The 12,589-nt window shown below is 40.7% G+C and overlaps 3 protein-coding genes across 4 annotated transcripts in view; 1 reads left to right on the top strand and 2 right to left on the bottom strand.

Moving 5' to 3' along the window:
* Window positions 1–18: 18 nt before the first annotated feature.
* On the bottom strand, window positions 19–1,874 carry LOC131445059 (NPC intracellular cholesterol transporter 2-like). Its single transcript, XM_058615858.1, has 5 exons — window positions 1,616–1,874; window positions 1,247–1,350; window positions 699–806; window positions 416–588; window positions 19–160 (listed from the first exon to the last, which is right to left on the bottom strand). The coding sequence occupies exons 2-5, from the start codon at window positions 1,326–1,328 to the stop codon at window positions 74–76; spliced, it is 450 nt and encodes a 149-aa protein (XP_058471841.1). The 5' UTR covers window positions 1,329–1,350; window positions 1,616–1,874; the 3' UTR covers window positions 19–73.
* A 144-nt stretch (window positions 1,875–2,018) lies between these two features.
* isca2 (iron-sulfur cluster assembly 2) lies at window positions 2,019–6,427 on the top strand. The gene is made up of 4 exons (XM_058615857.1): window positions 2,019–2,173; window positions 2,370–2,535; window positions 5,510–5,625; window positions 5,717–6,427. Exons 1-4 carry the CDS (start codon window positions 2,106–2,108, stop codon window positions 5,889–5,891), a joined length of 525 nt encoding a protein of 174 aa, XP_058471840.1. The 5' UTR covers window positions 2,019–2,105; the 3' UTR covers window positions 5,892–6,427.
* Window positions 6,428–9,298: 2,871 nt separating this feature from the next.
* Window positions 9,299–12,589, bottom strand: part of eml5 (EMAP like 5) — a 37,016-nt gene continuing 33,725 nt past the window's right edge. The window contains exons 36-44 of one of the 2 annotated variants that reach the window (XM_058615865.1): window positions 12,305–12,462; window positions 12,037–12,151; window positions 11,760–11,948; window positions 11,489–11,661; window positions 10,764–10,926; window positions 10,571–10,674; window positions 10,335–10,488; window positions 9,803–9,903; window positions 9,299–9,726 (exon numbers count right to left, since the gene is read on the bottom strand). In XM_058615865.1, the coding sequence (XP_058471848.1) occupies window positions 9,690–9,726; window positions 9,803–9,903; window positions 10,335–10,488; window positions 10,571–10,674; window positions 10,764–10,926; window positions 11,489–11,661; window positions 11,760–11,948; window positions 12,037–12,151; window positions 12,305–12,462 (1,194 nt within the window). In that variant the 3' untranslated portion in view covers window positions 9,299–9,689. Of the gene's footprint in view, window positions 9,727–9,802; window positions 9,904–10,334; window positions 10,489–10,570; window positions 10,675–10,763; window positions 10,927–11,488; window positions 11,662–11,759; window positions 11,949–12,036; window positions 12,152–12,304; window positions 12,463–12,589 lie in introns of those variants that run through there. The other variant, XM_058615866.1, reaches the window with a different exon arrangement.

The raw sequence follows: 12,589 nt of genomic DNA, 5'->3' as shown, positions 1-12,589 counted from the left end.
AATGAATAAAATGAGATCTTGAATCATAAGTCTTTAGTTTTTGCTCAAAAAGTGAAAAGAAATGATGTATTATTTAAGATACAATCTGAACGGGGAACTTGACGCAGAACAAGTCTTGTTTTTGATCGTCTCTCAGTTCCCACTCCACAACCAGCTTAATCTGCAAAGTGAAAGAGGAAGTTTCAAAAATAAAACAGGGGAAGTGGAAAAAAAAAAAAAAAAAAAAAAAACTAGTCAAGTGACAAGAGAAACTTTCATACATTTAAGAACTTGAGTATAGATAACTGTTCCATTAAAGTTTGTAAATAGTTTAAACTAAAGTTTCATTCAGAGGCACAACAAGTTTGAAATTATCGAGATGCAAAAGAAATTTGCATCTCGATAATTACAGTTGCCGCTGTCGAGTAGTACTTACCGATGGATACTCGGACTTGACAGGGAGAGAGTTCAGGTAATGATAGCTCTGCTGCTTCTGGATGGGACACTGGATTCCAGACTTGCAGCCATCTTCCACAGGAATGGGGAATGGGACAGGAATTCCTGCAACAACACCATGAACCACTGCTGCGCTGGTCTGGCTCTCTACAGCTAAAAAGATTGTAAAAGGTGACATCAAACGTTAGGAGGGAAAGGAATGGTAAGTGGTGTTTATGTTTGAACTGTAGGGAGACATTTATAAGCAGATACAGTCCACTCACCACTGCTGAATGTCACATTAACACTGTAGGACTGTCCTTTACGAAGCTGGCATGGCTGATGGGGACATGGGTTAATGTCCACCATGACTACTTTGCCAGAAGATGATCCTTAAGTTAAAACAGAAAAGCCCATTAAAGAAAAATGCATTCACTCAAAAACAACACTGCAAGCAATAGTAAATGCCTAGAAATTAACAGTAAAGTCAGCTGGGTGCAGGTGAAATTTGTATACAAAGCCTGAAATCTTACAAACTGGAGTCAGACATTAGCAAACCCAAAATATACCTCTGCCCATATTTTATTTCCATCAACACAGAAAAATCAGGAAACTGAAATCTCTCTTCGGCAGAAGTCCTGAAATGGAATTCACTGTATGAAAAATAGACAATCCAATGTATGGATTTCTGTTTCTAGTTACTTTAACTTACGGAACGCACATTCGCATTTCTAAAGAGCAATTTGAAGAAAACAAAACATCTTAAGACATTAAATACTACATTTTCTGCCACATTAGAACAATATAGGGGTTTTCACATGGAGAAACTCACCACAGTCCGCGTATTTCACAGGCACCGCGCAGGTGAAACCAATCAAGCAGGCTAAAACGATGAATTCAGCCCGGAAATCCATGCTGTTCTCTGTCAATGTGATCCTAAAAGTAGGGAACATTTAAGACGCAACGGGTAAAGATGAGTCAACTCTTTAGCCGTCGGAGAATATGAACAATGCATTCAGTCAGCTTGTTTTTGTTTCCAAAGTCTGTCGAGAGTGGAGCAAAGCAAAACACATCGAAAACAAAGCAAAAACAACAACAACAACACAAAAACAAACTGGTATAAAGGCTAAAATACGATTACCAAATTAAGTACAAACAAACATATAAAGTAACACAAGTCATTCTAAAGAACAAACTGTACCTTTCAAGAGCTTCACCCAGCAACCAAACCAGAAGAACCTGCCACTTTTTACGTCGCTATATCACGCGAGAGTGAGTAACGCCTTTTTATACTGTTTTTGCCCAAAATGATGCCTGTCAGGAATGACCCTACAACGTTAAGCTCCAGTCTCCTGAGCTATTTTTCACGAATCGCGCAACACGCCCAATAAATTACCGTTAATGTTTTCTTTATTTAATTGGCGTATTTGATCGGTAGGATTGTTTTGTCCGGTTTAAGCATCGGAGAGTTGCGCCTGGCAGGCAAAATAAAGGTACTTACATAATAATGTCGAAGTGACGCTGAAATCCAATCAAAGGCCAAAAGTATATGACAGACAGGCAACGTGACCAATCGAATGACCGTATTGTACTAGGGGGCGTGTTTATTTCCATAGACCAACCATTTTAGCCAACAAGAGAGTAACCAGGAACTAAACCTCTGAAAGGGGGTGGAGTTATCTACGTTTGTTATGAACATGTCACTCGTTAGAGGGGCTACGATTATAGCTTCTAAGTCAAGAATGCTGAACTTTACAAGGTAAAGTATATATTTTATGTATGACGAGGATTTTGATCGCAATGTTAACATGTGGATGATCTATTTAGAACAGTGTCTTTGTGTTGAACTGTTTGGCAGCGAGCCTCAGTGCTACCGTTAAGTAACAAGCTAGCACCGTAGGGCCAGTGGCGTTACAAGTCAGACGCGATCTTAACGCTGAACCAATGATTTCCAGGTCATCTGCTCTTCTGAACAACCTCCGCGTGAGTCAGCAGTTTCAACGGCTACCCACAAACACCGCAGCGGCGATCCAGCGCTTCAGTGGCGCCTCAGCCCAGGAGGAGTCAGCGGTGTCAGCTGTATCTGAAGATAAAGTTCACCTCACCGATTCATGTGTGAAGGTCAGCGCGTAGTCATCGGTCTGTTGTTGTATTAGGATGAATTTCGTGAGAAAGCTCCTACTCCAACGCACCGTCACTCACTGTTAACTCATGTTTGCAAAGTCTTAGTAATCGTATTCTCTCTGTATATAACACGTCTCACTCTTCTTCTGCTCATTCAATTTCTCAATCTGTTATTAGTTTATAACTTTTCAAAAATACTGACAAGATATTACCTAATTTATTAACCACACATGTATTGGTCCTATAACTAAATTCTATACGTGAGTCCTATAATTTTTATAGGAACATAATTATTATTATTATAATTGTTATAATAATTATTGTTATTATTATTATTATTATTAGGGTTCGAGCAACAAGGTTGCAAGAACCCTATTGAAATGCAAAAGATTATTATTATTATTATTATTATTATTATTATTCCTAAAAGTAAATCGCATTTTTGAGGCCTTTCCCATACCCCAAAACTCACAGATTTTTGTGACCGCATCAATCCTGGTGTAAATTTACGTCTGAAAGTCGTTCGGGGAAAATGCGTGGAAAATTGGAGGTGGGAGGGGCTAAAAAGTCACGCAAAAAACTTCTATTAGGTCAACTCATGTCGGGTTTAACGTACGTGAACGAAACTTGGTACACACGTTCATTAGGTGGGGACGGTCAAAAAAGTCGATGACGACTTTCCCGTGAAACCTACAGGAAATCCGCCATCTTGGGTTGATTGGTGATTTTTGGGCGATTTTGGCGAATTCGCAGCAATGGTATTTGAACTAACTCCTCCTAGAGTTTTCGTGCGATCACCTTCAAACTTGGTGAGGTCCCTGTGGACCAGTTGAGGAGCTCACGGTATCAAAAGTTTTTTCAAATGTCGCATGGCGCACGAGATAGGGGGCGGCAAAGTTCGCGATGATTCTGATGTTTCGCATCAGAAAAACAAAACTCTTATAACTTTGCGATGGAAGGTCCGATCCGAACCAAACTTGCTATGATTGATGATGGGCCATGGCTGAAGACGTCTATGAAAAAACGGTGAAGTTTGAAAACAGCGCCTCCTTGTGGTGAAAGAAAATACACAAAAAAAAAGTTTTTTTACGATTTCGGGAATAACTTTTACACAGATAATCGTACCGCACTCAAAATTGGTGACAACAGTCAAAACACATGGTAGATGATGTGTGATCAATATGACGACAAATCGTTTAATGGTGTTGCCATGGCAACGACGCAAAGTCGGATTTTTGGGACAAAAAATCAAACTGCTACAACTTCGCGAATCCTGGTCCGATCTGAACCAAACTGGCTAGGATTGATGATAGTCCGGCCCTAAAGACGTTTATATCAAAATATTCAATTTCGAAAACAGCGCCCCCTGGTGACAGCAGACAATATGACAGCTTGTATTTCAATTATCTCCTCCTAGAGCTTTTGTGCGATCACCTTCAAACTTGGTGAGATCAATGTGGACGAGTTGAGCATCAAAAGTTATCAAAAGCTTTTTAAAATATTGTATGGCGTACGAGATAGGGGGCGCCAAAATTGGAGATAATAATAATTTTTCACAACAGACAGTAAAACTCTTATAACTTCGTGATGGAAGGTCTGATCCCAACCAAACTTGCTATAGTTGATGATGGTTAGTTGCTGAAGACAACTATGTTGCTGAAACGGTACATTTTGAAAACAGCGCCTCCTGGTGGTGCTAGAAAACTAAAAAAAAAGAAACTGTTACAACTTTGCCAATCCTGGTCCGATCTGAACCAAACTTGCAAGGATTGATGACAGTCCGGCCCTGAACACGTCTATATGAAAATATTCATTTTCAAATACAGCGCCCCCTGGTGACAGCAGACAGAATTACATTAATAGTTTTTGATGCTGCTCCAACAGGGATTGTTGTATCCACTTGAAACTTAGTATGTGGGACCCCAGACCCTTCCTCAACATGTCCGTAAAAGGTCACCTCCCTACAGGAAGTGGAACGCCCAAAACAGGAAGTAAAGTCTTACATTGTCCGATTGACACGAAACTGGATATGTGAGTTACGGGACCTTCCCTGAACATGTTTCCGGAGACGAACAGGAAGTCGGCCATTTTAAACAGGAAGTGCCCTCTAACTTTGCCGTACATTGTCCGATTTGCACAAAACCTTATATGTGAGTTACGGGACCTTCCCTGAATATGTTTACGGAGACGCCGTTGACCGAACAGGAAGTCGGCCATTTTAAACAGGAAGTGCCTTCTAACTTTGCCGTACGTTGTCCGATTTGCACAAAACCTTTTATGTGACACCAGGGACCTGTCCTGAGCATGTCTACAAGAGATGACCTCCCAACAGGAAGTGGAATGCCCGAAACAGGAAGTAAACTCTAAGATTATCCGATCTGCACAAAACTTGATATGTAAGACAAGGGAAGTTCCCTGAACACGTTTACGTACACGCACTTGACCGAACAGGAAGTCTGCCATTTTAAACAGGAAGTGCCCTATAACTTTGTCATACGTTGCCCGATCCCCCTCGAAATTTGGAACGACATGCGCAGGGACGCCGCTGAAAATAACTAGTACTGAAAATAACTAGTACTGAAAATAACTAGTACCGCGCGCGGTGAATGAACGGGTGAGAGCGCGAGGCACGCGGGGAGCCGTGGCACACGGCGACCCGCGTGGGTCGGCTCGAACCCGTTCAGAACCGCGCGCGGTACTAGTTATCATTGTTTTACCTTGAAGGGATAATTAAGGGTTTTTGACTATAGACTGCAAAATTAGGCTAATCTTTTTTATATAATGTCTGATTTGTCAAAGGACTGTACACAACAGTCAAAAAATGCATTAAACGTAATTATGGGTTGATAAATGACTGTTTTGTTTGTAAGCAAAAATGTTTTTTCATGTAGCCTCTTTGGTAGTTAATGTGTTGAAGTTTTTGTGCTATGCTCCTCATCTGTCCTGCTCATGTGCCCCTCGTCTAATGCAGAGATTAGGAGAGATCATGACGAAAGGCGAGTATTTGAGAATACATGTGGAGGGAGGAGGCTGCTCAGGCTTCCAGTACAAGTTTTCTGTTGACAGTAACAAGAATGATGATGACAGGTAAACAACCATTAATCCGTCAGTACAATGTATCCTGGACGCCACATTGTTTCTTTACTAAAAACGAATCACGTGTCTCCTCTGTACCCAGAGTGTTTGAGCATGGAGGAGTCGGGGTTATCGTGGACCAGGACAGCCTGGAGTTTGTGAAAGGAGCCACAGTGGACTTCAGCCAGGAGATGATCCGATCCACTTTCCAGATTCTCAAGAATCCTCAGGCTGATCACGGCTGCTCCTGTGGCAGCTCTTTCTCTGTCAAATTATGACCCTGCTTTTCCGTTTCGTCTGTTCATATTATTTAATATTTCACTGATTTTCGAATTTATCATGTACGTATGTTCAAAATGTAATACATTGGAAACACTGCAGACGGTTTCAGTGTATATTATGACCTATGGGGATAAATCAACACATTTCACACAGACAATAAACTTATTATCGAAGGAATGGAATATAATATATTTCAGTGCTTTTACATGACACTAAATGTGTACCTAATATATTGTTACTCTGGTTATTATCAGTTTGCTATTAACTGCATCATGTGTAAACAGCAAAACTGGCAAATAATCTTTAGCTACTTTTTGAGCATGAAATGCCTTGAAAGTTGGTTAAATGTTACAGATGTTGAGTCAACAATGCTCGCTGATGACTCAGTTCACAAAAGTCATTTTTCATGTCAAACAAAGGCTCATTTAAAATTTCAGGTCATTTGCTTTTGTATGTAAATTATGTATATAAGCCACATAGTATATAAAACTGTTATAATTGTTTAAATTCAAATAAAACTATGTGAACTGTGTTTTGTACCGCCACGCTTTCACTTAATAAGTTATCACACTGCAAAGCAAGGTCAGATTGAGCATTGCTGCTATGAGGAACCAATGTCTTAAATGAATTTTTACTCGGAACCTTTTCTAAACTCAAAAGCTGTCGTCCATGGTTGCCTTTTTTATTAAATTTAAGAAACATCTCACAAAAAATATACAAAAAAAGAATATCTACAAATGATATTTACACTGGAGTAATGTAAATCAAAATTTGCAGCAACATTTTTTTCGTAGTTAGTCTTAATACAGGGAGCAAATGTTTTGCACTCTTCATATTTTCTCTGATAAAACATTCCATTTATAGCAATATATCTGTTTACGCACGACATTAACTCACAGTTGAAAAGTCACACTCGGTGACCTTAATACGTCATATAGTAGCAGCACACTGAAAAGTGACCGAAGGAATCGCAACAGTGCATTAAAACCTTAATTTACGACTGTTTTCTTCTGTTTTCTGAGGAATCAGGTTGCGACAGATTGTCTTCCAGGAAATAAGCCATGCACACCCAGTAACCACACAAACAGATCTTCACACAGAGTATGAACACGTCAACATGTCACGGAGAGAACACTGCTGAGGGAGCTCTGAGGTCTACCTATTAAAAAACACAGCCACATAAACCGTAAATGAACCGTCGGGGTAACACAGTGACCAGGTCGGGTGTACAGTGCATAGTATGCTTTGGCATGCTGACATCCAGAACATAACGGTGGATGTTACATTCAGGAGGAAGGCCACAGGATTTGGAATTACCAGTAAAAAAAAGAATGAATGAATAAATGAACGAATGAATTCGTGATCAAAAACAAAATATAAAAAAAAAGAATCCAAACACTCATTAGCTGAACACACAGATTAAGGCTAATTTAGTTTGCTACATGTTTACAAAACAAATGGCATTTTCAATAACACAATTTCATAAGCCTGCCAAGTGGCTAAACTGAACACAGATTCTGTCATTTAAAAAAAAATAAAAAATGATATGCACATGCTGTGTTTGAGAGATGACTTGTTTTGTTCTCAGTGATGAGGTGATGCTGTGAGAGCAGGGCTCTGCGCCCCCATTAAGATGAGCCTTGCACATATTATGCATGCACCTAGTTTTGAGGCAGTGATTTCCATTATATTTGTGTTCATTTACAAGCTGCCAGAGGGGTATTCCAGAAAGCAGGTTCAACACACTCTGAGTCTATCCCTGAACTCTGAGTTGACTTACTCTGAGTCGGGAAACTCTGAGTATCCGGTTCCAGAACAGCTGATCTGAGTTAGTTCAATCAACTCTGAGTATGTTAACCTCGAGGTACGCGCGTGCACAACCACTATAAAAAGCCATCATCAATGGAGCCCCGATACCACGAGTCACCATGACAACCGAGAAAAAAAAGATCAACATATTTCAGTGCGAAGGAGTTGGAGATCCTTTTGCTGGCCTACGGAGAATATGAGCACATATTTCGCCGCGAATGCAACACAGCTGCAGCAGCGAAGGAGAGAGAGACCGCATGGGAGAAAATTGCTGCCGAGTCAACGCGTAAGTTTGAACGTACTATTCCATTGACGTAACATTTAACCGTAAGATCATAACATAGTCTATAGTTATGAATATAAGTAGGAATGAAATCTGAGTTTTTCATTTAGGTGCAATCCAACAGGAGAAAGGAGGACTTGGAAGCAGCTCAAAATGAAACATAAAAACATCATTCAAAAAGGTAAGGCATATTTTGCTAGGCTATGATTGCACCTCACTTTATTTTTTTATTTTTAATTGACTTAGGCTATTAAACGTAACGTAAATATTAATTCAGATTGCAAACATTGAGTTCTGCTCAGCCAACAGAAAGAAGGCAGAGGCCCGAAAAACGGGTGGAGGGCCACCTCCACCACCTCTGTCAGGGGCTGAGGAGCTGGCTCTCAGCCAATACAGGGGTCGCCCTGTGGCTGAAGGCATCCCCGGGGGAAGCTCATCTGAGCCTGTCACCCCCCAGGACACAAGTGCCTACATCAGATGCAAGTATACACTTATGTCTTTTTTTTTAAATAAAACTTTTTTATATATATATATATATATATATATATATATATATATATATATATATATATATATATATATATATATATATATATATATATATATATACACACACAGTATATATATATGAGGAGGAGGAGACGCTGTCTGCTGCCACAGGGAGAGATCCGGAGGGGCCTACTGAAGTGTGTCTTAATATTATGTATAGCTCCTGCCACTGCTCTACCCATTAATATTCATTTACATTCTTGAGTGTAATTTGGAGTTTGACATGTACACTGAAGTGATGAGCATAGATAATGGACAAACTAGCACATTCTTGTCCTTCAACAGAACATGGCTGGGCATCACCAAGAGGAGGGTCCATCAACTTCTAGAGCACAGCTTGACACAGTGAGATTTTCGGTCACTACCACGTTAAATCTGTATGTAGAACTGCAGGAATTAAATGTCGTCCATATGTTTCCGAGTTGCCGGTAAAAGAGTTGTACAGGGTGCACCTAATGAAAACCATTCAAAAAACCGAGAAAGAAATGGTGTACCTGGACCAGCAAATCAGAAAAACAGACTTGGAAATTCTATTACTTGAACGCCAGTTGAGGTGGGTGCATTGTCATGGTGAAACAGGTGAATATGTGAAATATGTTAATAGTTGGAACTATATTACAAATCCTGACTGTTGCTTTTGTACTTTTAGAGAATAAAGAAGAACCAAATCACATGTGAATTTGTCTTTTATTTTTAATCAAAACGTCTAATCTGGGTCAGAAGATTCTCTCACGACGTAATGCATTTCTAATAAATACGGCTTCGATGTCGATTGGATTTCTAATGAATGGGCAATCCATGTCTAACTGCTTTCTTCGTGTGGGAGAAGACAGGTAGAAACTCTGGGTTTCTTATAGTAAACCTGCCAGCGAGCAGGTTATGTTCACAGAGTAAGTTACCGCAGTAACAGACCCAGAGTTTAAGTTACCTCTCTTTCTGGAACGGATAACTCAGAGTTTCCCTCATCTCAGGGTTAACAAACTCAGAGTTCTCACATAACCCGCTTTCTGGAATACCCCTCAGGTCTGTTGTTTTCCTTTTTTTTTCTTTTCTTTTTTTTTTTTTTCTTGAGAAGCTGATTTTTTCTTTTCTCTGGAGAGCCATGCTGGGAGGAACCCTGACGTTCTGAGGCAGGACGGTCCTGGAGTGAGCCTCAGTGTGGAGCGTGGACACACCTCCACACAAAGAGGCTGCACAGGATGTAAAAAAAGAATTTAATATCTGATTAGCATCTCACGTGTGAGTTTTTAATGTGGAACCTCATACCTTCTGTCATCTCCGCCGGCACTGACGACAAAATGGTCTCCATTTGTGAAGCGTATGTTTGTCAGGTGAGCAGAATGGCCCAGAAAGCGCTTGTGTTTGGCCTAAAAGAGATTCAATTACTATTATTGTTATTATAATCATCATTATTATTATTATTATTGTTCGTAATAATAATTTAAAACATCATGTCACATGTCATGTCACACAATTAATTCACAATTAGTATTCTGTTGAGTTTTTGTCTGTATGGAGATTAAAATGCGGGGCTGCACTGCTGTTGGTGCCTTTTTTAATGCTACCACTGGGGGGCGCTTCAATTCTTTACATGGACCAAGGTAAAAAAAAAGGTAGACATTTAAAATGATCCTGTAATATTTCATAATGAGTACTAATATACAATAAAAAAATTCGAAAAGACTGAAAAAATATCTAAACAGCCAACCACAGAAGAGGACTATCACTTGACACTGACACTGGAAAAATTGTAACAATAATAATAATAATAATAATAAAAATGTGAAATCATACTTACAAACTTATCTGGACATGGAAAGTCAAACAGCTTCACCATTCCAAAGTCGTCCCCTGTGACAATATTAAGGCCTGAGTGGGACACACAGGCACAGGTGACGTCTGCTTTGTCAGTGTTACGGGACCAGATCCCGACGACCTCGTCCCCGAGGACACTGGATTTACAAAGAGAGAGAAAGAAATGACATTTAGGATTTAGGAGCGAGACTCAATATTGATGAGTCTTAACACACTCACCTTGTCCATGTGGCCCATGTGATCCTGTCAATGTGAGTCTGCTCTGTGACCTGTTTCCCAGACGGGACCTCGTACACGAGTCGTTTATAAGCACCTGTGGATATCTGGTTCAAGAGGACATGAGAGGTCAGAGGGACGAGGGAAACAGGAGAGCTGAGAGGCCGACGGGCCTCGAATGTTTCCTTTTCCATACCTGGATGTAACTGCTGTCGGCAGAAAAGTCCATCTGCATCACAAAGCTGGGGATGTCCCTGCAGCTGTTGATGCGGTTCAGCTGAGGGCCGATTGTCAGGTCGTAGAAGTCCACTGCGTTCTCCGCGGAGCCGACGGCCAAGTATCGGGAATTTGGACTGAACCTGAAACGTACACACAGCAGACTTACAAGCCACCACCCGAGTTGCTTTCTAGTTTCTATAGATGAATCTAGATTTTTTTCACATTTAGAGTTTGACAAACAAATAAGTGAATAAATACAAACTTCGGTTCTTCTCTTCCGTTTCTGTTTTCTGCTAAAGTGGTGGACTAAATTGCTCATTACTGCAATTCTACCACAGTTAACTTCTTCAATCCAATCCAACTTTATTTATGAAGCACTTTAAAAACAACAGCTGAAACAAAGTGCAGTACATCAGAGATAAATAAGACAAATAACATATAAAAACACCTAATAGACCTAAGAACAAACAATAAACCAATAAAATACTGTAGAAAGTATAAAAACAAAGTCATACAATAAAAACCAACTTCTCATACTAGGTCAAAAGCCAAAGAGTAAAAATGGGTTTAAAGATGTGTTTTAAAACCTTTCAAAAACATAAACATGTTATTAAATGAATTCTTTCATAAATACATGACTCAATACTGAATTCTTCCTCTACATATACTGAGGCCGCAGATGCCTCACTGTACTCTCAGTACCTGATATCTTGGATAGGGGAGCGCCGGTCCCTTTTCTTGCCCCAGATTTTGAGTGAGGCAACGAGCAGGATAATAAACTCCCCGTTTTTCATGCCGATAGCCACCATGTCTCCCTCTGGGCTGTAGCTGATGGTGTGTGCCGCGTGGCCCAGGTTCACCTTATTTAGCATCTTCTGTTTCCCCCGGAAAAAAGGCAGCAACACATGATCAACATTTATTCTTATGAACTGTACATCTTGACGAAACTCAGATTTTGTGTAACACGGCCGACCTTCTCTGGGATGTCCCACAGACGAACAGTGCCGTCCTCTGCGGCGGACAGAAATACGTCTCTGGACGGGTGCGTGCCCAGGCCCCAGATAGGCCCGTCCATGTGTCCGTTCACCAGAATGTTGCATGCGGCATTCTTCTCCCCTACTTCAATGATCTCTGCATTCCTAGTGCCCACCAGGATTTTACCCTGACACAGCACAGAGGGAAATCACGTCAACAACACACAGATGTACGTGGAGAACCACGCCGAGTCCCTGTTCTGATCTGTGACGTACCTTCCCTCTGCAAACAGAGCGAACACAGTCTATGATCTGTCCAGTTTCTAACCGAAAGGCCCTGCAGCGCTTCAGCTCCTGGTCCCAGAGCTTTAGAGCACCGCCCTCCTTCGACCTGCAGAGGAAAACATCTGTTTATCAGGAGATAATTAGATAATAACCATGTACGATAAATGTATTCTGTCCACCACTAAGGCAGTAGGTAGTTAGTAAAACATGCTTACTGATGTGCACTCATGTGTACCAGCAAAACAGAAGCAACACTTACGGTCTTTCTTTGCCTCCAGTGACAATGAGGCCGTCTCTCAGTGTGGTGTACATGGTGAACACTGGGCCCGTGTGAGCTTTAGCCACTATTCTGACTAGAATGTGTTCCTTCCACACACACACATCCCCACTTATGGTACCTGTAAATGTCAAGTTATTCTGAAAAGAAAACAAATCTGCACTAATCTAGTGGCCTAAGAGAGCAGAGCAAGCAATGCAAAAAAACAGTTCACAGCACATTCAAGCAGACATGGATACAAAATGACATACGCAGCAAGAACAATCA

Source organism: Solea solea, chromosome 18, assembly GCF_958295425.1.
Source record: "Solea solea chromosome 18, fSolSol10.1, whole genome shotgun sequence".
NCBI lineage: Eukaryota > Metazoa > Chordata > Actinopteri > Pleuronectiformes > Soleidae > Solea > Solea solea.
Note: the sequence above shows the minus strand (reverse complement) of the source record. Positions and strands in the feature narration are given on the sequence as shown.

Bases quoted from the DNA above. Each gene is read 5' to 3' on its own strand.
- LOC131445059 (XM_058615858.1), bottom strand. From the start codon at position 1,328: ATGGATTTCCGGGCTGAATTCATCGTTTTAGCCTGCTTGATTGGTTTC. The intron at 807-1,246 runs GTGAGTTTCTCC...TTTTAACTTAAG, and splicing joins TGTGAAATACGCGGACTGTG to GATCATCTTCTGGCAAAGTA. The intron at 589-698 runs GTGAGTGGACTG...CAATCTTTTTAG, and splicing joins TAATGTGACATTCAGCAGTG to CTGTAGAGAGCCAGACCAGC.
- isca2 (XM_058615857.1), top strand. From the start codon at position 2,106: ATGAACATGTCACTCGTTAGAGGGGCTACGATTATAGCTTCTAAGTCA. The intron at 2,174-2,369 runs GTAAAGTATATA...AATGATTTCCAG, and splicing joins AGAATGCTGAACTTTACAAG to GTCATCTGCTCTTCTGAACA. The intron at 2,536-5,509 runs GTCAGCGCGTAG...CGTCTAATGCAG, and splicing joins TCACCGATTCATGTGTGAAG to AGATTAGGAGAGATCATGAC.